The sequence below is a fragment of the Quercus robur genome, chromosome 7, assembly GCF_932294415.1.
Source record: "Quercus robur chromosome 7, dhQueRobu3.1, whole genome shotgun sequence".
In the NCBI taxonomy this organism is placed as follows: domain Eukaryota; kingdom Viridiplantae; phylum Streptophyta; class Magnoliopsida; order Fagales; family Fagaceae; genus Quercus; species Quercus robur.
Window position 1 is genome coordinate 13839900 of NC_065540.1, and position 23595 is coordinate 13863494.

A 23595-nucleotide genomic window follows, 5' to 3' on the forward strand; every position below is an offset into this window, starting at 1 on the left:
TTGTCTGATGATGGGCCTTACATTTTTTTGGCCCACTCTCGATTTTCTTTATTTCTTGCAACGTTGTACTGTTATTCCTGCCGTAATAACTTAATCCTACTGGGCCTCTTTTGGGCCAGCCGTTTATTTCTTCTTTAGTGGCTTGTCATGGCCACTGTTTTGCTTTTACTTATGGGCTCCTATATCCCTTTGGGCTTCCTTTTAGGCATCCATGATCCGTTTGCTTTCTTTGGACTTCCTCGACCCATTTGCTAATTCTACACTCCCATGGGTTTTTTACTAACTTCATTGGGCTTCCCTGACCCAATAACCTTATTCTCATCCTTGGGGTTCATAGGCCTGCCATAAACCCCTTACTCTCTTAGTTTGCATTGCCTTGGGCCTGTGGCGGCCCTTTCTCACTTTTCTACCTCATACACTGCCCATGGGATGCCATTTCTTTCTTTCCGGGCTTCTTTGAGCCCACTTGCCTCTTCAAGACCCATTTGTTTATTTGTTGAGTCTATGATTTATTATTCCTGCCGCTTGGGCCTAATGGTTTTTTGCTATCTATTTTGTCAATTCCTTGTTACCCATATTATTTGGGCTTTCTTTCTGTCTGCCTGGGCTCTCACAAATGGCCCTCAACACTACTTTGTCCACTTTATTGTAAACAAAAAAATTGTAGTTATAAAATCTATTTTTCTTTTCATTGATAAGAGTATTATATTAAATTTTTTATATTGAACATGAAAATATTGGTGATATCACCCACAGATTTGAGGTGCAATTTGAAACCAAAAATACTTTAAATCCAAAATTTACTGCTAACATTAATTATTTTTTCATAAGTATATTATATATTTTCTTACTAAATATTTAAACTTATTTTTCTTTACCCAACATGTTCTATTTTAATCTTAAAACTCTATATATTTAGATATTTTTTATAGGTGATTTAATTTTATTTCATGATTTACATACTAACTAGAATACAAGCTGATATTTTGATCATGGCATCTAGTTTTTGTCTTTTTTCTCTGATGAAAATTATTAGATTGCTCATAATTATTTATTCATAAATTTTTTGTATTTTCTAAATTTTATTTTTTAGTGGTTATGCTCTTTTATCCTCTTATTTGTATTGGAAAAAACACCAAATGAATATGTTCAAATCTCTTATTTATTTATTAAATGTTAAAATAAAAATCATGATGTGACCCTCAGATAAAATTAGCTCTAGTATGAACTACAGTACCATATATTATAATCAAACTTCAACGGTCCAACCCAACTAATTTGTCAATACTTCACGCACCTATGATATTGGGTTGACTTACACTTAAACATGAAGAGGAATTTTTACTTAGGTAGTTTCAAACTCATTCCTTTGCACCTTCAGTCCCGACCTTTGATTTGGTCTCCAAATAATGAGCATAGCTTGAGACAGAACTGACAGACTGTCTTTTGGACATAAGATAGGAAAAAAATAACTAAGAGCTTGAAAGTCTTGAAATGCTACCTGGTTAGCTCCGACAACAAAGACATTTCATGGCATCTAAATCTCTAGTGTGCATCGCCACCTTAGTTTTTTTCGTTTTCACAACTGCTTTTGTCTTCATATCTATCTCTATAACTCTCCTTTTCTTCCTGGCCATCGCTCATGTAGTTCTTGGATTGCTGATTAGCTGCCTGATTCCGATATGGATTCGAGTCGCTCAGATGGCTCTGCTGGGAAAGAACGCATGCGCTGGACAGATGAGCTACACCAACAGTTCGAACAGGCAGTTAATAAGCTTGGTGGTCCTGAATCAGGGCCCCTGATAGTAAGTCTCGAGAGCACTGATTACTACACACTCATTAGTGAACGTTGTCTGTACACATCACGTATTTCTTGTGTTAAGAGTTTTGCATGATTTGTTCATAGTTTTTTTACACTTTAGTGATGGTTTATCAAGGCCTGCATGCATGTTTATTTGTTTTTGCTTGGCAGGGGCTACTCCAAAGGGTATCTTGAAGACTATGGGCATTCCTGGGCTAAACATTTATCATGTCAAAAGCCACTTACAGGTTCTCTCTCTCTCTCTCTCTCTCTCTCTCTCTCTCTCTCTCTCATCAATGCTAAAACTACAACCAATTTCTGTCATAATCTTTCACCTCATTTACAATGTCTTTTCTAAACTCTCAATTTGCCTTATTGACACTCTAATTTAAGAGAATTGTATACTAATACCTTTTACTCTCTAAATTGAGAGTTAATTTAAATGAAAATTGTGGTTTTTCTATTGCACTTAACAAGGATAATTTTGTAATTGAACCAATTTACTCTCATGTAACGTCTGATTTAAACGGTGGGGGCACATGGATATGATATTCTTTCAAATTGGTATGTGAATTAGGCAAATTGATAATTTGGGGGAACATTGTTAATAAATTGAAAGTTTAGAGGGAAAAAGTACAGTTTTCCTAGTTGTAAATATTAGGTTCTAAGGATTTAGAATCTAAATATATTATAACTTTAATGTGTAATGTTGGCAAACCATGATCAAAACTTAGAGTCTAGAATTGGGCTACTCAAAGTGTGTTTATGTGTGAAGTTGGAATCGAGTGTACTGTAGGATTTATTATGTAAATCTGCAAGGTTTGATTGTGAGATCTAGAGGTGTTTGCCTTCATACATACTTAGGGTTTCCAATCTCAAGATTGATGTCGAGAGCTTGGTGATTGCTTCAGTTGTTGCATAAAGAACTTAAAAAAAACACTAATGGGAGTACTTGTGGTCGCTGTGAATCTAAGAAAGAAGTAGTCCGTGGACTCGGAGTTGTCATGTGGTCGTGGTAGTAAGTTTCCTACTTGAGGTAGCAATAGAATGTTAGTGGTCTAAGTCGCTATTGTGTAAACTTCAATTCTTTCATTCTTTCATAGTGGATCTATTTTATTTTGAGAATAGTTAGGTTAAATCCTCTCCATGTTTTTTACTGGTTTGGTTTTCCTGAGTTATTATATCGTTGTGTTATTTATTTTCCGCACTGTTCAATGATATGGTTTATCTGTGTTAACTTAGATTTGCATAATTTACCTAAGTTAATCACTTGGCTAAATAACTAGGTTAATATGGTTGTGTTTAAGGGGTCTAAAAACGTACAATAAATGACTTACAAATTGATATGTGGTTGATGCTGCTCCTTCGTTAGTATAAAAAAATGTCTGAATTATTTTTTTGTGACGATGATAAATTAATTTATAAGATTATATTGTAAAATTTGTAATATTCTTAATATCACTTATTTAAAATTTTATGGCTGTGCATATTGTAGCTTAAAAAACTTTCAGTTTTGGATCTTGGAACACGTCTAGTGTATAGTGCAACTACGGATCCTTAAGTTAGTCAAAAAAGGGACTTTGGATAATCAGAAGAAGCAGTTGTGTTTTCTCTAAACTGCAGTGTTCCTCGTTGCAATCTTGCTGTGACTGTATAAAATATAATACTGACACATGGATTGAGGAATTTCATTTAGGTATGCTGATAGGTTTTTGGATTATTCCTTTTGTCCCAGAAATACAGGATCTCAAAATTTATCCCAGAGTCGACCAGTAGTAAGTGTTAAAAAATCCAATTTATTTCTTGATCAGAAATTCTGAAATAGAAAACCTATTCTTTTTATGCTTCATCACTTCTTTTAATTTTATTTCATAGTATTTTTTTTTTCCCTGTATAGAAGGCAAGTTTGAGAGGAGAAACATATCAGAACTACTGCCTAATTTCAGTACAACATGGTGAGATTTTTACTTTATTTTATTTATTTATTTATTTATTTATTTATTTTTGAAGAGTGGGTTTTAGCCCTGGGGGAGTAGTTATTATGCTCCAGCTAGAGACTCAAATTTGTCTCTATTTCATGAGGAGTGGTTCCAAGCAAATTGTGCAACCATTGCAAGTCCTTCATGTGTTTGAGGACCTTCTTTTGCTTTTCTATTATTGAATTTTCTCTCATACAAGCCATGTTGTGATTCTAAATATTTGCAGTGCTGCTCAACTTAATGAAGCACTACAAATGCAAAAGGAAGTACATATGCGAATGAGCGATCAACTTGAGGTATTCAAGAAATCTCAACTTTGCTCAATACGTACTAGTAAGCAAGAACTAATAAAAATTAAAGAAAAAGGGGTGGGGTGGGTAAATAAACCTTTTGTATCAATGTATGTTAATTAATGAATTACCAATTGTTCTAAAAAATAAAAATGATTAGAAAATTAGTGAATTTAATTATTTAAGTATCGTTGAGTTTTAAACTTTTAGAAAAATTGTGAATTCAATCATTTAACTATTATTTTATCATTAGAGGTAACCTCTTTCATCTGTATATATGAAAGGTTCAAATGAGATTGAAGCTTAAACTTGAAGCTCAAGGAAGATTCCTTGACCAAATTACAGAGGAACATCGAAGCCAGGCAACCAATACAAAACCTCGCAAGCCTATTTCTCCCATATCATTACCTTCCCTTTGTGAGGAGTCAGAGTCAAATGCAAAAGAATTATAATCTGATTCAGAAGCTGACAGAAATGAAATACAGTCTGAGGAAGGATTTCGAGCTCCAAAGAGGCTTAAGGTTGACGAGGATGTTTTGTCACCAAGTTTCAGAAATGCTTCAGTCAATTTAGAATTTTGCAGCCAAGCCATGTTTCTTCAAAAAGAAATGCAAATCTCATATCCGGACCATGGTCTCAGCTTTCCCTGGAGTATTGCAGCCTGCCCATCACCTTTAGTGCCCAGCTTTTTCTAGATTTTTCATCCAAATAGAGTATATAACTATGTGTGGAACGCGATTATATTGTCAAAGATATTTGGTTTCTGGCAAGGTAGATTAATTTTTTGTCTCATTCTGAGTGTTTTATTTTATATTCCATCAATTAAACATATGGCATACATACAATGCAGTTAATGAAATATAAAATGGAACATTAAGAGTGAGATAGAAAATGTTTTATTCATGCCAATGCCACTGTAGGAGTATTGGAGTGGAGAGAGTTCTATCTAGAAGACAAGGGAAGTAAATAAAAACGTCTTTAGTAATAAAGCTTTCCTAATAAAGTTGTATCATCATGGCAGCACCCACAATATTGTTGGACCATGATATATTTGGTTTTTACTTTTCCTTTTGGGGTTTATTCAGAATGCATTGCTCGATATGTATTCGAAAGTAAATAAAATCATAGTTCTTGATCCCACAGGAATGAAAGTCCCAAGAAGAAGCTTCTTTAAGAATGAGAGGGCGACAAGCATGAAATGACTAAAACTTGTGGGTCTATATATTATGGACACCCTTATACCATTTCGTGGGGAGTTGTACCCTATTGAAGAGTTGCAATTTTAGGAGCAAATATAGCTAAGATTGTGCATGAGTCCTCTTTTGGGTCGGGTTGGAGGGTTTTATAAACCAACTCGAGCTTGTGGGGTTGAGAAATTATCAACCCAACCTATGGACGAAGGGAGACTTTGACCATGGGGGGCAATGGCTTCCCCTAAAAAAAAATTAGTATATATATAGGTATAAATTTTAGCAATTTTGTTTTATAAAATTACACTTTGTCCCTCTCAAAAAAAAAAAAAAAAACACTTTGCCTCCTTTAACAATATCATTGATTCTTTTAAGAGTAATAGTATAATCACAAACTTTTCTACAATATTTTTATAAATTACTGAAATAGTAAATTCTTATTGTTTTGCATTTGGGTTCATTTGTAACTTTAGGATTTTTCTCATTTTAAGGTGCATAAAAAATTTATAAACCTAAAATTTAAAACAAAATATACAAGCCCAAAAAAATTAGTCTACCAACAAAAATTACCAATAATAGCTTAAAACAATTTAAAATTTTTAAATAAAATAAATTTGTCCTTACCCAATAGCAAACACACATAAAAAAATTTTTAGCAGTAAAGCAATATAGCTAGAGGCGGGACCAACTGCACGCAATCAGTAACAAAGGGTTGTTGTGACAAAAAATACGGGAGCTATAGCCGCGTTTAAAAAACGCGGCTATAGACCCAAAAAACGCTGCATAATTTTTTATATTCAGACTTGCATGATAATTAATTAGCTAATATATATCTTGACAGTTCTTTATGGAAAGAGTGTGTGTGTTTTCTGGCTCTTCATTACAATTTAATCTTCTGATTACTCCTAAAACTTTGAATTTGTTGGTTACTAAATAAATTTTCAGTAACTTCATTAAGCTTATCAAGAAGTGTCAAGGACTAAGTATGTGTTACCAATTAGCTTAGTGGTTGGCATTGGCACTTTGTCCTATCGGGGTTCCATATAGAAGAAAAGAAAGAGTTTAGAATTTTATTTTTATTACTTATGGATAAAACAACCAGTCTACCAAGATATTTGTGTGGAATTTTCTTCTACTGGTTGGCGGAGTTTTCTCATTAGGCAACAAAAATTGGATTGGAAATTTGCAAAACTTGCCATAACGTACCATCAATTATTGGCTGGCTTTTCCATAATAATTCACCCAAAGCATTTGTGGATCTTGTACCGAAGTTCTCATCGACTTTTGCTAGCTAATATATGACTATGACTAAGCTTTTACGTAGTCGATAGAGACTGTGGGAGAAATAGTGTATGAAAGATGTATTATAAATGGGAGCATATCATCTGCAATTTGTAATATATAGTTGGCCTAATCGCAACTTGCTGTTGGGAAATTAGATTTTGAGCAAAAAAAAAAAAAAAAAAAAAAGAGTAAAAATCAATGAAAAACAAAGAATTGAATTGGCTTAGAGCCATGATATGATCGTTATTAACTTATTATGATGAACATAATATTTGCTCATACTTTGATTGAGTTTTCTAAAGGATTGCAGATAAATATCGACTGAATATAGCTAGCTAAAAAGTCAGGATTTTGTAACTATCAAACTTTGAAAATCCTATAAATTTCTCTATATATGTAACACTAGTTTCCAAAGGTCCTTTAACCAAAAATTAAGAGTGAAAGGATAATTTTACAATATAAGGTTAAAAACATCATTGATTGTCAGATGAACAAAAATTCAGTCACAAACAAAATCATAAATCATAATTCCTGATATATTGAGTGCAAAAATCGGATCATCGGATTATGAAATAAGCCAAATCAAATTTTGAAGGACTGTAAGTTGAACTGAACATTTGCAGAACTTGGCCATGCTCTATCTACCATCACTTATTGGCTGGCTTTTCCATATTTTTTTTTTTTTTTTTTTTTTTTGAGAATCTTTCCATAATAATTAATGCAAGCATTTGCAGATTTGCATGCACCATATATAATAACCAAATCATGTTGAAATACCAAACTTTGCCCTAGTGTGCGTGGGTCATTACTCATTAGTTTGTAGTCTCCATCTCCATGTTAATCAAATTTGGACCTGGCAATCCTAGATTGCGTTATGATGGGCTCGATCTATTTGAACTTGGATCTATGTATGCACTTCTTTGATGTGGGAAACTGGGAGAGCAACCCTATTTGCTTGTCCTAACTAATTAACGTGATCATTATACGGGCCTGGCCATAATGATTTAAAATAGCTTTCATGTTTATTACTCAAACCCAAAACAAACTACCAACCCCAACCCTTAAAAAAATAAAATAAAATAAAACAAAACAATGAGACACACTTGGGTTTTATGCAATTCTATAGTGGCTAACTTGTGTGATGTGCAGGAATAATACACTACAAAAAAACAGGGCTATCCCAGCGTTTTGAAAAGCGCTGGGATATGGTCAAAATTCCTATCCCGACGTTTTTTTTCCCGGCGCTTCAAATTGCCGTGGTTTGAATGTTGGAATAGGGTCGTCAGACCTGTACCAGTGCTTTTTAAAAGCGTTGGGATAGGTCCTAACGCTTTTCAGACCCTGTTCCGACGTTTTTACTTATGTTGGGACAGCCTTTACGAAAATGTGAATATAACCTATACCAGCGCTTTTGAAAGCGTTGGAATAGGTACCACCTATGCCAGTGCTTTCTACTACCTATGCCATCGCTTTTGAAGCGCTGGCATAGGTCTTGAACGAATAAAATTTAAAAGGCCTATACCAGCGCTTTCTATTACTTATACCAATGCTTTTGAAGTGCTGGCATAGGTCTTAAACGAATAAAATTTAAAAGGCCTATACCAGCGCTTTTGAAAGCGCTAGCATAGGTCTTGAATCAATATAATTTAAAAGGACCTATGCCAGCGCTTTCAAAAGTGCTGGTATAGGTCATTTTTAAAAAAAAAAATTAAAATTTTTTTTTTTAGCACTGTAATGTACCTAAAAAACATATTTTCCAATACCTATTTTATAGTAACTGTAATGAACTACAATTCATATTTTCCAATAGCAAATACCATACCACATTAAACCAAGAAACGAAATATATATATTTAATTACACCATATCAATAATTACATCCCAAATGTCTAGAATTTTCTACACAAAATAATACATCCCAAGTGTCTAGAATGTTATGAACAAAATAATACATTCTAAACAATTATGTACAATGTCCTACACAAAAGAATACATTCTAACTATATAAAATGTCTTGCACAAAAGAATACATTTTAATTGTCTAGAATGTTATAATAAAGTTTCCAACTATGATGTGTACATATGTATCAAAGTTTGAAACTTTATTATATATATCAAGATATCATAATAAATACTCCAAAATAGGTGCCAAAAGTATCACCTATTGCTTATTATCAAATGATAAGTGTTGAGCACCGGGAGACTGGATATCTACTGCAGAATCACCATCACCATCCTACGAATTAAGAAACACACAATGGATTAGTGTAGTAAACAACAGAGTTAGTAGCTAAATTACACAATATCACTAATATTACTACCAAGTGCCACATTAGCAATTAAAAGACACTCAAAATAATTGATTTTAGTTAAGCATATCAATTGGGTATTAGTCTCAATAAATTTCTCAAAAAGAGATTAGTAAGCAAATTATGCAAAAAATTCAATAAGTGATTACTTACAAATAACCTTAAAACAACCATCAATACAAAGAAAAGGAAAATGTTTTCCAAGCTCCCAATCACGAAACCACAATACAGCTAATAAGTAAAGTAAGTTAAAATGAGGATTTAATAAAAAACATAAAAAAATACTTATGGGGTGACTTTAAATTCAAGGTAACTTCTAAAAACCCATAAATTTACCTTATCTATATATTACTAAAAACTGAATCGTAGCATTTAATGTTGCTACGCTCATATTGAGCCACATTAGTAGCCATGTTATTTACATTATTTTTTCTAAATTTGTTCGACAATTTTAAAATAGTTTTTATCAATTTTAAAATACTAATAAATATAAAATATTTTCCACCCCTAACTCCACCATAAAGCCCACTTCTTATAAATTTAATTCCACCATAAAGCCCAAACCCAAAGCCTTTTCATTCGAAACCCTTTTAAAACCCTTTGTTTTCACGGTTTCAACTTTTTGTTTTCCTTTCCTTTTGTTGCACGGTTTCAATTTCCTCTCCCCTCATTTTAGTTCTTTTCCTTTCCCCACTTTCTGTTCTACGGTTTCACATTTAATTCATGCCAACCTATCTTCTTTCTAACGGCAGCCTCTTTGTCTTCCTTCCTTCCTATCTTCCTCTCCTCACAGTACTATATAAATACTAATAGAAGCTGGATGATTCAATTGAGATATCTCTAAATCCCAGTTTCTTTTGTGATCCATTCTTTTGCTTAATGTAGATTTTTTTAGAATCAGTAATTCTATTTACTTAAACTGTGAAACCTCTATGATTATCTATGTTGCATTGTTGGTTTATGTTTCAATTGAACCTCTATGATTATCTATGTTGCATTGTTGGTTAATGTTTGAATGTATCCCCTCTTTGTGATGTGTTTCATTATGTTAGGCAAATTCATTATTTGCTATTATGTAAAGGTGACCGTGATGATTTTTTTTGGTATTTGATGTTAGTGTGAGGAATAGTTTTAGTGAGAGCAAGATATCAAGACAAGTTTTTATTTATTTAAATGTAAATTTTGTTTATGAATAGGCTTCTGATAGGAGGAGATGTTGCAGCAAAGCTCTTTTAGTATAGAAGGTGTTTGGGAAAAAGCCAAGCCTAAAGTAGTAGTAGAAGTAGATGAACTGTTAATCCATCTACTGAAGTACCAATTCCTCCACTTTATCCAGCAACAACAAAGCCTTAGTCCCAAAATAACTTGTGTCATTTTTGATAAGCAAAAAAATTATTTCCAATGAGTGAATAATATATCTCTAGATATATAATTGGCTTTTTGTGAGATGAGCATTCAATTTGTATATGCTAAATATGTGTATGTATGTATCAGACAATTGACATTCTTGTCCCCTATATGTACAAATTACAAAGGCCCTCTATATATTAAATACAATGCATGCAAAAGTGGTGTTTTTTTTCCCCTGTGGTCAGATAGATACCACCTTGGATGGGTAGAAAACAAATGCTTTACAATTAAGAATCATGAAATTGTAGGCAGAAACCAACTTTTACGTTTGCATCACTAGTTTGTGTAGTGCAGGGTAGTAGTAAATGAATATGCTGCTCTTTGATCTATGATATCATTTTATTCTATTGAAAATGCTAAGTTGCATTTCTGTTAAGGTATCATAGTTTATTCTTTAAAAAGAAAAAAACCATGTCAGCATGGTTTGTATGAATGATACTTGGAAGGATGATGATGAAAATAAAGGCGCCTTAAACCACCTAAGGCAAGGTGCCTTCAGTGAGGCACTCAATTTTAGAGCCTACACGAGCAACATGGCTGCCTTCAAGTTAGAAGTTTTATGCACACAAGATCGACTTACTAAACTCAAAGTTTATACCTTCATTAAATGTTTAAATCCAAATATTTTTTTGTGAGAACAACCATCCAATGAATCAGGAACAAATTATAAATTTGAAAGTATAATAAATGCAAGGAATAATTTGAATAATAATGAAAATTTTGGCAAATTTGTCAGAATTTATTTGGTAAAATAATCAATACAAGAACTAATCATGAGAGCTATATCACAAATGCTTTCATCTCCTACGTCAAAGAAATCTACCAAGGGAGAAGCTTGCATGAAGTTATAGCTCCTTCCAACTTTGGGAAAGGCATTGTTACCCATCCTTTGGCAAAATAACAGGCACTAAATCAGTGAGTTGCCTTGACATTTTCAAAGCTAATGTGATCACAAAAGTATCTATAGATGGTATCAAGCCAACAAAAGGTAACTAGCTTTGATCCAAAAATGCTAGAAATATACTTCAAATTAAGCAGAATTCAAGCAAAACTTATTTATAAAATGCAAGGAACATGTGACTAAATCCATCCAAAACCTTGACTTAGAGGAAGGCATGAACTTTTATGCACATTCGATAACATTCGAATTGATGAATTCAATATTTTCCTCATTCACTAAGTTAAGTGGAAAACATTTTACAAAGGCTACTACTACAGAAGGCAGATGAATATCCATCTCTTGAAAGAACTTGGAAGCATTAGTATAAAAAAGAAAGTGCCTGAGCTTTGAATGTAACTTTTCAAAAATATCAATGCAACAATATTAAATACTTTTAGCAGGTTAGTAAAAGCATGTTGCTTAATGGAATCCTTGTATAGCTCAAGAGCAAGGAGGCTAGCAGCTTGTGTGACAGTGTGACCCAAGCATGACTTTGAATCATTGCACACATTATCATAACTACAGACCAAAGTTATTATGATTAAGTTGAGAGAGAGAGAGGTACTGGCAATATTTTCCAATAGATTCTAGTCCCAAAGTTCTGATAAGTTGGCACCCATTAATTTTGAGACGTGTAAGCTCCTTGCAACTAGTTGCAATTGCTTCCAAACCCTTGTCACTCAGGAAATAGCAATCATTGCCAATAGGACCTAGACCCCTCAAATGTGTACATCAAAGAAAATAAGGAAAGATATTCTAAGTGGGAGTAAAGGAATAGACAGCACAATGAGGCCAATTAGAACTGATGATACAACAAAGACTCGCTCAACTTCATCAATAATTACAACTACTATAAAAGATAAATGTGTCCAAGAATAATAGAAAACACACATCAAATCTTATGATAACTTAGATGAAGGGCCCCACCAAAAAAAAAAAAAAAAAAAACTACAAACAACAATTGGCAAAACTGAGTTCCATCATTAGCTTATAAAGTAACTTTTACCATGATAGTATCACATGTATCTAGAAATTCATGGTCAACTTATTAGTTAGAGTTCACTTAAATCTTTCATAGCACCAAAAGGTGCATAAAAAAAAAAAATTATTGAAATTAAAAAAGAAATAACTCATTGGCACAGCTGCCAACATGATACTTTTTCCAGTGTACTTAGCTAGTCGGAAAATTTACTTAAAGATAAAACAATAACCAGATATTTCTTACCACTTCACTAATATTCTCAAGGAGTCGAAATGAAATACTGAAAGTTACCGATTCACAATATAGAAACCATACCTACTCATGTGCATATTTGAAATCCTCCAACCAATTCTTTGATGATGAAATCACCACAACAAATAGAATGCAACTAAAAAAACAAATCATATGAAATTCGTAGGTTTAGCTATGAACGATTTAGGTATAAAAAAAAGAGAATCTCTCTCTAATAAGAGAATAAAAACTCAAATTGCATTAAATACCATGCCTTTAGTTTTTTAGAAATGGCAACAACTGAAAGGATCTAAACATCGACGATAGCAGAAGACACAAAAAAAACCTGTGATGAAAAATAAAACTAAAACTGAATAAAACTTTCCTAAGAAACAAACAAAGGCCTACACAGAACAAAACCCACAATTAAAAAACACAGAACAAAACCCACAATTAAAAAATCGAAGGTTTAGGAAAACTGAGCTACTTATGTGGAATATCATAATGGGGCTTCGTGAAGAAGAAGAAGATGGAAGAAAAAGAGAGTTGATCAGCGTTGAAAGATCTTAGAGAGAGGGAAGGAGACCGAGGATGGCCACGGTGGCTGTGTTGTTGTAGGTGGTGGTGTCAGTGGTAGAAGGCAAGGCTGACGGAGTGTGAGGGAGTGTGAGGAAGAGTGAGGGAGGTTGTCCCTTTCTAGATTGGAGGACTGTTGGACCGGCGGCGGGGAGGACGATGGTGGCTCTGTAGTTCGAGCGGCGAGGGAACAGAGACAAGAGTGAGGGTAGAGAGTGTTTGGGAAATCCGATGTTTTGATCTGAGTGAGAGTATAGTGTCAAAATTTTGGTGGGAACCGAAGTGTTTTAGAGGGAATTTAGCAGATTTTTATTGTGACAACATTTTGATCTATTATATCGGATTTAAAGTTGCTGCAATAAAGAAAGAGTAGGCTAAGGTTTATTATGACGGTAATATAACTTGTTGTGGCGAAAATCAAGCCCGCCTTAATAGCTCTTTAGGTTTTTTTAAAATAAAATAATATTTAATACTTCAAATTAAAAAATTATAATTTAATCCTACAAATTAACAAATATTATAATTTAATACTTCAAATTACTAAAATTAAATTTAATACTACAATTGTCAATAAAATATAATTTAGTAATAAATAACAATATAATTAATACTTCCAATTATGTAAATATATTTTAATACTACAAATTAATTGAGTATAATTTAATAATTAATAAGATTTAATATAATACTTCAAATTAATAAAATATAATTTAACAGTAGAAATTAATAAAATAAATTATATTTTTTAATAATTCAATTTAACAAAATTTAATTTAATTTAATACTTCAAACTAATTTAATATATTTTAATTTAATACTTCAAATTAATAAAATATAATTCCTCACTACAAATTAGTAAAATATAATGTAATAGCTAAAAAAAAAATAAAACCCATTTAACTAATTATTTCTAACCCAAACCCAACCCAATTATTATGGGTAACCCTAACCCACCCATTTACCCAATTATCAAAATTATCAAAATGCCCCTAAAGTGAAAATGACTAAAGTACTCTAAAATCTTAAAAAATGACCAAAATACCCCAAAACCTCAAAATCACCACAAAACTTACAAAATGACTAAAATACCCCCAAAACCTTAAAATTACCAAAATACCCATGAAACCCATAAAATGATCAAAATACCCCCAGAAACCTAAAATTACCAGAATACGCCAAAAACCCAAAAAAGACCAAAATACCCCAAAAACCTTAAAATAACCAAAAAACCCCCCCCAAAACCTAAAACCAAATGACCAAAATACCCCTAAAATATAGAAAATGACCAAAACACCCATGAAACCCAAAAAATAACTAAAATACCTCCAAAACCTAAAAGTAACCAAAATACTCCCAAAACCCCCAAAAAAAAAAAAAAAAAAAAAAATCCAAAATACCTCTGAAACTTAAAAAATGGCCAAAATAACATCGAAGCCTAAAAATTAACCAAAATAACCTTGAAATCTAAAAATTACCCTTGAAACATAAAAAATGACCAAAATACCCCGAAACCTACAAAATGACAAAAATGCCCCTTAAACCTGTAAGTCAATAAAAATATCATCAAAACCTAAAAATTGGCCAAAATAACCTCGAAGCCTAAAAATTAACCAAAATAACCCCTGAAACCTGCATATGACCAAAATACCCCCAAAACCTTAAAAATGGCTAAAATAACTCCGAAGCCTGAAAATTAACTAAAATAACCTAGAAACCTAAAAATGATCAAAATACCTTTGAAACCTAAAAAATGATTGAAATACCCTGAAAACCTAAAAATTAACTAAAATATCCCCTGAAACCTAAAAAATGACCAAAGTACCCCTGAAACCTACATATGACCAAAATAACCCCTAAACCTTAAAATGACCAAAATATCCTCGAAACATAAAAAATGACCAAATACCCCGAAACCTACAAAATGACAAAAATGCCCCTTAAACTTGTAAGTCGATAAAAATACCACCAAAACCTAAAAATTGGCCAAAATAACCTTGAAGCCTAACACTTAACCAAAATAACCCCTAAAACCTAAATATGACCAAAATACCCCCGAAACCTTAAAAATGGCTAAAATAACCCTGAAGCCTGAAAATTAACCTAGAAACCTAAAAATGATAGAAATACCTTCGAAACCTAAAAAATGATCAAAATACCCTAAACCTTAAAATGACCAAAGTATCCCTGAAACCTACATATGACCAAAATAACCCCTAAACCTTAAAATGACCAAAATATCCTCGAAACACAAAAAATGATCAAAATACTCCGAAACCTACAAAATGACAAAAATGCCCCTTAAACCTGTAAGTCGATAAAAATATCACCAAAACCTAAAAATTGGCCAAAATAACCTCGAAGCCTAAAACTTAACCAAAATAACCCCTAAAACCTACATATGACCAAAGTACCCCCGAAACCTTAAAAATGGCCAAAATAACCCCAAAGCCTGAAAATTAACCAAAATAACCCAGAAACCTAAAAATGATCAAAATACTTTCAAAACCTAAAAAATGATCGAAATACCCTGAAAACCTAAAAATTAACTGAAATACCCCCTGAAACCTAAAAAATGACCAAAGTACCCCTAAAACCTAGATATGACTAAAATAACCCCTAAACCTTAAAATGACCAAAATATCCTCGAAACCTAAAAAATAGCCAAAATACCCTGAAACCTATAAAGTGACAAAAATGCCTCTTAAACCTGTAAGTTGATAAAAATACCACCAAAACCTAAAAATTGGCCAAAATAACCTCGAAGCCAAAAAATTAACCAAAATAACCCCGAAATCTAAAAATTGCCAAAATACTCCTGAAACCTTAAAAATGGCCAAAATAACCCTGAAGCCTGAAAATTACCAAAATAACCTAGAAACCTAAAAATGATCAAAATACCTTCGAAACCTAAAAAATGATCGAAATACCCTGAAAACCTAAAAATTAGCTTAAATACCCCCTGAAATCTAAAAAATGACCAAAGTACGCCTTAAATAACCCTTAAACATTAAAATGACCATAATATCCTCGAAACCTGAAAAATGACCAAAATATCCTGAAACCTATAAAATGACAAAAATGCCCCTTAAACCTGTAAGTCGATAAAAATACACCCTAAACCTAAAAAATTACCAAAATCCCCCCTAAAACTAAGAAATGACCAAAATACTCCCTAAACATAACAAATGACCAAAATACCCCCTAAACCCCTATTTTGGTAATTTTAGAGGCTTTGGGTATATTTTGTTCATCTTATAGGATTAGTGGTATATAGGTCATTTTAGATATTTTGAGGGGTACTATTTTGGTCGTTTTAGGGGTTTCAGGGTATTTTTGGTAATTTTAGAGGTTTCAGGCAGTTTGTGGCCATTTTTGAGGTTTTGGGTTTATTTGGGTGATTTCAAAGGTTTAGAGGTATTTTCGTCACTTTATAGGTTTGAGGGTATTTTGGTCATTTTTTAGGTTTCAGGGGGTATTCTAGTTATTTTTTTGGTTTAGGGGGATATTTTGGTCAATTTATAATTTTAGGGGGGATATTTTGGTCATTTTTAGGTTTCGAGATTAATTTTGTCAATTTTTAGGCTTCGGGGTTATTTTGGTCGTTTTTAGGTTTCAAGGTTATTTTGGCCATTTTTTAGGTTTCAAGGATATTTTGGTTATTTTTAGGTTTTGAGTGGTATTTAGGTCATTTTTTGGATTTTAGGGGTATTTTGGTCATTTTTTTTTTTTGTGTTTTTAGGGTATTTTGGTAATTATTAAGTTTTGAGGGTATTTTGGTCAAAATAGCTAAAAATGTCTAAAACCAAAAAATTACAAAAATACACTATAGGTGACCTATCCCAACGCTTTTAGAGCGTTGGAATAGGTTAACCCTATTCCAGCGCTTTTGGAAGCGCTGGAATAGGCCTCTCTTCATAAGGGAATAGAGGGACCTGTCCCAGCGCTTTCAAAAGCACTGGGATAGGGTTTCTGATTTTCCTTATGGGAAAAGACCTATCCTGGCACTTTTAAAAGCGCTGGGATAAGTCTTTCTCCATAAGTGAATGTAAGGACCTGTCCCAGTGCTTTTGAAAAGTGCTGGAATAGAGGGACCTATGCCAGCGCTTTTAAAAGCGTTGGGACAGGTCCTTACATTCACTTATGGAGAAAGACCTATCCCAGCGCTTTTAAAAGTGTCGGGATAGGTCTTTCCCCATAAGGGAAATCGGTAACCCTATCCTAGTGTTTTTTGGCTTCCTATACCAATGTTTTTGAAAAACGCCGTAATAGGATTTCCTATATTAGCGTTTTCAAAAAGCGCTGGTGCATGCTTATCTATTACGGCGGTTTATAAAAATGCTGGGAAAAAAACGCTGGGACAGGACGATTTTTTTGTAGTGATACATATGCGCTATAATTAAACAACATTTTAAAATTATCCAAATGAATAGAAATCAATAAAATGTTATGAATGAATACAAATGTTATGACCAAATATACCAAAGTCAATTGAAATAGACCAAAATGGACTTAACTAGACCATAATGGACCAAAATGGATTAGAGTGGACCGAATAGACCGAAGTGGAGTGAATTGGACTGAATTGCGACACTGATGTGACTCAATAGGAGCATAGCAACTATAAATATTATACTTCAACTTTTAGATAGATATAAATATAGAATATAAATGTGGCTTAATAAGTGCTTAGCAACAAAAAAAATGCTAAGTTTCAACTTTTAGATATTATATATATATATAGATATAGGTATAGATAATATGATATTTATGTAATTATTTTTTAACTGGTTGCTTGGTTGGTGGTCAGAGTTTTAATAAGCAACAAAAATTGAATTGAAAATTCGCAAAACTTGCCATTATTTACCATCTCACATAATGGCTGGCTTTTCCATTATAATTCATGCATACATTTGTGGATCTTGACCTGTATTGAGATATTTATTTAATCTTATCTTTTGTGATTTAGTTCGGTTGGCAATGTGAATTATTGTCATTTTTATCTGTTTTATATTTCACCTTGTATTTTCAATTATAAATCTAATGCATATAACATTCAACAGATTAGTGTGAATGATAATTCATTCAAACTACGTTGTGCTTAAATTTGGTTTAAGGGCCACTCCTTATGGCTTCCAACAGAACTAAATCACAACAGATAAGATTAAGTAACTATCTCAATATATCGCATGCATGCCTGCACCATGCATAATAACCAGATTTAGCTGAAATACCAAATCTTGTCCTCGAGTGGACGGGGGTCATCAGTTAATAGCCTCGATTTCCATGTCAATCAAATTTGTATGAGCCCAAAGGACCTGATGATCCTGGCTTGCATTGCGATGGGCTGACTCGAGATGCAAAGGATTGATAAGTCTATGCGAGTACAAAAAGGGCATGTGAGATCGAGGACTTAAATCAAAAGTTAGTTATATATTATGGATGGCTCTATAAAAATGGTAATATTTTAGTGATTAAAAAGCTATATTAAGATGGAAAGCAAATTAAGAAAAACAATCCAGAAGAGAAAATGACACAAAAATAGGTCCCATGAACTGTTATTACCTGCTAACCTGCCCTCAAACATTTCCAAGTTAAGAAGTACAGTAAGGAATAGTGTATGAAACACATATTACAATTAAAGGAGCAATCGTACAATCCATGATAAAAACAATAAATATAGTAATATGGTTTAAGAAATGTCATTGACAAATAACAGGGAGCCATTGATCTAAATAACCTTTGACATGGAAAGCAATGACAATGGCTGAGCCGCTGAGGCAGCATATGTGTACACTAAAGAACACAGCAGAAATATTACTCGATCAAGGGGGTTCATTACTTCAATTCCATCCAATCCGGCCATGCTACAAAACAAACAATCACTAAATGAATTAATAACGGAATAGCTACGTCACTGATAGAAATAGTGAAGAATGAAAGAACCGTAATTACTTTCTTGCAAACACATGAACAAACAGTAAATCTATTCCTTTTATTCCATTGGTGTTAAATAACAGTATAGAAAAGTTTAGGAACTAGAGAGACAATAAAATCTCACAACATTTTTACAATATCTTTGTTTTGAATTGTGGTAGGTCCTACTAAAATCTTATTTTATTTCAATTTATTTTGAATTATGATGGAATGATATCTCACTTGTTTTGAAAATATTGTGACATTTTGTTGTAGTCTTAGAAGAACTCATAAAAATCACATGCAAACTTAACAATCCTAATAGAGAGATATTCTTTTCAATTTTTCATTTTTTTTCTCATTTTCTCATTTATGTTTTTATTTTATATTATTATTGTTCTATTACAAACATGTGAAAAATATGTATTTCCATTAATCAAATCAAATGAGTTTTTGTTGAGATGAAAATAAAATGGGTTAACATACCTAGTTCACTCTTCTTCTGTTTCTCTTCTTAAATTTAAGATACGTGTCTCTAATTGCATTCATTTCATTGACAACAACATTTGTTGGCATCCGCTCATCATGTGATGTTGTAGAACACGACAATCCAATTTCAAACACTGATATCAAGCAATCTTTTATTTTGTTACTAACATTGAGATGGGGCACTTCTTCAATTATTGCTCTATCTTCAATGTCATCTTCGTTTCTCTCATCACCAACATCTTCTCCATCCTCCTCAAAGAACATCGATGGGTCAACTATATCCATTACATGTTCAGGCAAAGCCATTGAAGTGAACTTGTGAATGCTCAAACCATCTATGAACATTTCATCGATAGGTTTTTTCCCAGTGAACATCTCTAACAAGAGTATCCCATAACTGAAAATGTCTCCTGATGTTGAAATTTGGCCACCCATCCCATACTCTGATTCATTAATATATTTTCAGTAACAAACAATAATATTATGACCTTAGAAAGTTAGAATTTAACCACTAGTGCATTATGCATTGTTTGCACATATATCCCAACATTAAACTTTGTGAATATGTGCTTTTTTTTTTTTTTTTTTTTCAAGTGGCCAATTGTGTGAAACATTTTTCCCTACTAAAAAACGTGGACCCAAATATGAGAGTAAAGTTAGTTACTTTTTGAAAGAATCTCTACTTTTGTTTAATATGAAAAAAAATACTATTAAACAAGAAATGAGTAGTGCCTCATATGGTTGAAAAATTACCTGGAGGAATGTACCCAATGGAACCCTTTAGTCCAACTGACAGGGTTTGAGTTTTGGAGGGATTGTTAGATGCTTCAAAGAGGAACCTCACCAATCCAAAATCACCAACATGGGCTACCATATCTTCATCAAGGAGTATATTGCCTGGTTTAATATCACAGTGAACAATTGGTGTTTGGCAATGTTGATGAAGATATTCCAATGCATAAGCAACATCAATGGCTATATTTAGTCTCTGAATAAAGCTTAATTTGTTTCTTTGATGTCGCTCATCATTTTTTGGATGCAACCACAGGTCTAGACTTCCATTGCACATGAACTCAAAAATTAGGCTCTTAAAGTCATTCCCTTTATGATCAATGCTAGAGCAAGTAGAGAAAATCTTGAGGAGATTGTGATGGCGTATATTCCTCAAAGCATTGCATTCATTAGTGAAACTTGTGGATGCTTCTTGTTGTTGAAGGTGCAATACTTTGATTGCAACAATTGCTCCATTTCTAGAAAGAACTCCTTTGTATACAGAGCCAAAACTACCCGAACCAATCAAGTTGTTCTCAGAAAACCCATTGGTTGATTCTAAGAGTTCAGCATAAGAGATAGGAAATTGCCAATCTCCAAAAGAAGATGTAGTCAATGCTCCCTCTCTTAATTTTTTCACAGTAGAACACATAGGGAAAAAATACAACAAAAGAAGTACACATATGGTTATACATGTGATAGGAATTATTATTCTGAGTGCAAGAAGCCTCCTGTACAATTTGGGATGTTTGCTTGAGCACGAAGATAAATTTAATTCTTGGACACCACCGCATAACCTTTCATTTCCAAAGATTGAAATTGCACTTGCATTTGCAAAAATTCCTTCACTTGGCACTTCACCCTCAAAATCATTATAAGAAATATTGAGATGCTTAAGTGCCAAAAGCTTGCTAAGAAATTCAGGAATATGCCCAAATAATTTATTATGAGAAAGATCTATATCTTCTAAACCTCTTAAATTCTTCAAGGATTGAGGAATTACTCCCTCAAATGAGTTACCGCCCAAATACAAGTACTGCAAACTAATACAAGTCCCAAGGGCGGTGGGAATTTTGCTTGATATTTTATTCTTTGAGAGATCTAACTTGGTAAGATGTACTAAGTTGCCCACTTCAAAAGGTAGTGCTCCTATAAAAAAAATTATAAGACAAGTCCAAAAAAATTGAAAGGGATGAAAGACCCATAACCTGTTTTGGTATTGTTCCAGAGAGATTGTTATGAGAAAGGCTCAGTAAAAGCAAATTTTGGCAGTTTCCTAAGCTTGGGGGTATCCTTCCTTCAAATCTGTTCCCCTCCATATATAGTTCTGTCAGCGTAGTTAAGTTACCCAAGGTGGAAGGGATTGGCCCAAAAAAATTGTTATTTGCCAAATATAATACATTTAACCTTTGAAGCTTCCCAAGAACATGAGGGAGAGTACCTCCCAAATAGTTATTTTCTAATCCAAGACAACTTAAGTTAACGAGATTCCCGATCCCAGTGGGGATGTTACCATGAATCTTATTCGTACCCATAACAAGAATGTCTAGCTGGGTGGAAAGGTTGGCTATAGAGCAAGGCAATACTCCTCCAAAATTATTACTTTCAAGATTCAATAACCCCAAACTAGTACAATTGGCCAAGAAATTGAGAAAACTCAAGTCACCATCCTTCCCCTTTCCAAGGCTATTGTTTCCAAGACTAAGCCAAAGCAAGCTTTGCAAGTTTGCTAGATTTTGAGGCACTATCCCAGTCAGACTATTTTCACCAAGGTCAAGGCCTCGAAGTTGAGAAGCATTTGACAGCGACTTGGGAATAGGTCCCGTGAAACTGTTTACACCGCAATAAAATATTTGAAGGTTAGGAAGAGTAAAACCAACATCTGTTGGGAAGCTTCCATGTAGCTGGTTGTCAGTTACAGAGAAATAATAAATGAAAGAAATATTATAGATCTGAGGAGGGATGGTATTGGACAAATTATTCGCAGAAAGGCGTAAAAATCTCAGCCTTGATAGATGGCCAAGTTCACTAGGAATGCTTCCATGAAAATTGTTCCGAAGAAGACTAAGAACATTCAAAGAAGAAAAGTTTCCAATCCAAGCTGGGATACTTCCTGTTAGGTTGTTCATGCCAAGACTTAGATTCACCAACTTTGACAATGAGCTGAGGTGGTCTGGAATCTGCCCAACAAGATTGTTGTAAGCAACGTCAAGCACTCTAAGTTGTGTACAGTAGCTCAGATTAGTCGGAAGTTTACCACCAAAGGAATTCCTGCTCAAATTGAGATGATGTAGGCGTTGTAGACGTCCCACTTCTTGGGGAATTTCACCGTTGAAGCTATTGCTTCGTAGGTTGATTCCTGTGAGGCAAGTAAGATTTCCTATAGAGGGTGGTATGGGGCCAACTAATCTCTTAGCTTCTAGGTCCAAAACAGTGACTCGTTTACTGGAGGGGCTACATGTAACACCTATCCAGTTGCAGAAATGAACAGAGTCATTCCATGAGCTCATGATTTGAAGTGGGTCTTGAGTGATCCGATTCTTGAAGTCAAGTAAAGCCAGGCGATCAGTCTCATTTGCAAGAGCAGGAACTGTCTTAGATTTCAAACATGAGCTCATGGACATCAGAAGAATCCCATGAAAGAATATTAACAAAACCCACTCGTATCTAAGCCAAGAGTGTGTCATTCTGTTGGGGCTGCAAGTTTGAAGCGAGGGATAGATTCTGTTAACAACGTGTGCTTTCTGTGGAATACAAAAAATTCAATTAGAGATAACAAAATTATATGTGGAAATGCATGGACATAGCTTTCTGTGGAAATGCAAAACTTTAGCTGCACAAGAGTAAACTTTACGTAGATAATAATCACCCACAAGAGAAGACTTTTGGTTTTGGTTTATAATACGAAACGACCATTTTAACAAGGACTTGAGTGTCAATTCTGTTAAAATGTGCCCGGTATTGTGACTTTGATAAGTTGATTGGAAATTTCCATGGAAAGAATTGAAAGTAGAATACAGATAGAAAAATATCGACCAATTAAATCGGAAGATATTAGTTATCATCGAATGCATATTGAAAAAATAAGCTCCGTTAGTGGGAAAGCAAATTAAGAAAGACGATCCATGCAAGGAAAGAAAACGACACAAGAATAGGTAATGTGAAACTTTTAATTCTGCCCACAATCATTTCAAGGTTAACATAATCAATTTTGATAGTTCTTTGGGGGCTGCAATGGCAACTAGACGAACTGTTAATGCTCCAAGATAGGAACAGCGTTCCCATCAAAGTTTACTAGCCAATCCATGATTGTAGGCTTTTAGGTAGTCAATTTTAACTGAGGGAGAAATAGTGGCAGAGCCAATATTTTAAGTTAGGGGCCAAGATTACAAAAACATTAAAACAATAACCAAATAAATATTAACATTTT

At 33.5% G+C, this 23595-nt stretch overlaps 3 protein-coding genes and 1 pseudogene across 5 annotated transcripts in view; 2 read left to right on the top strand and 2 right to left on the bottom strand.

Moving 5' to 3' along the window:
* The window catches only part of LOC126692379 (PHD finger protein ALFIN-LIKE 1-like), a 72927-nt gene that overhangs the window by 6724 nt on the left and 42608 nt on the right, over positions 1-23595 (top strand). The window lies entirely within an intron of this gene.
* On the top strand, positions 1683-4915 carry LOC126692380 (myb family transcription factor PHL7-like; annotated as a pseudogene).
* LOC126690756 (probable LRR receptor-like serine/threonine-protein kinase At3g47570) lies at positions 18521-22783 on the bottom strand. Its single transcript, XM_050385887.1, has 4 exons — positions 21607-22783; positions 20148-21314; positions 19563-19837; positions 18521-18856 (listed from the first exon to the last, which is right to left on the bottom strand). The coding sequence occupies exons 1-4, from the start codon at positions 22781-22783 to the stop codon at positions 18833-18835; spliced, it is 2643 nt and encodes an 880-aa protein (XP_050241844.1). The 3' UTR covers positions 18521-18832.
* The window catches only part of LOC126692377 (putative receptor-like protein kinase At3g47110), a 181236-nt gene continuing 176161 nt past the window's right edge, over positions 18521-23595 (bottom strand). For all 3 annotated transcript variants that reach the window (XR_007645006.1, XR_007645004.1, XR_007645005.1), the window contains one exon: positions 18521-18755. The gene's annotated coding sequence lies outside the window, so the exon portion shown is untranslated. The remainder of the gene's footprint in view (positions 18756-23595) is intronic.

Bases quoted from the DNA above. Each gene is read 5' to 3' on its own strand.
- LOC126690756 (XM_050385887.1), bottom strand. From the start codon at position 22,783: ATGAGCTCATGTTTGAAATCTAAGACAGTTCCTGCTCTTGCAAATGAG. The intron at 21,315-21,606 runs GTACTCTCCCTC...TTTTTTTTATAG, and splicing joins AGAAAATAACTATTTGGGAG to GAGCACTACCTTTTGAAGTG. The intron at 19,838-20,147 runs GTAATTTTTCAA...TTAATGAATCAG, and splicing joins CATTGGGTACATTCCTCCAG to AGTATGGGATGGGTGGCCAA.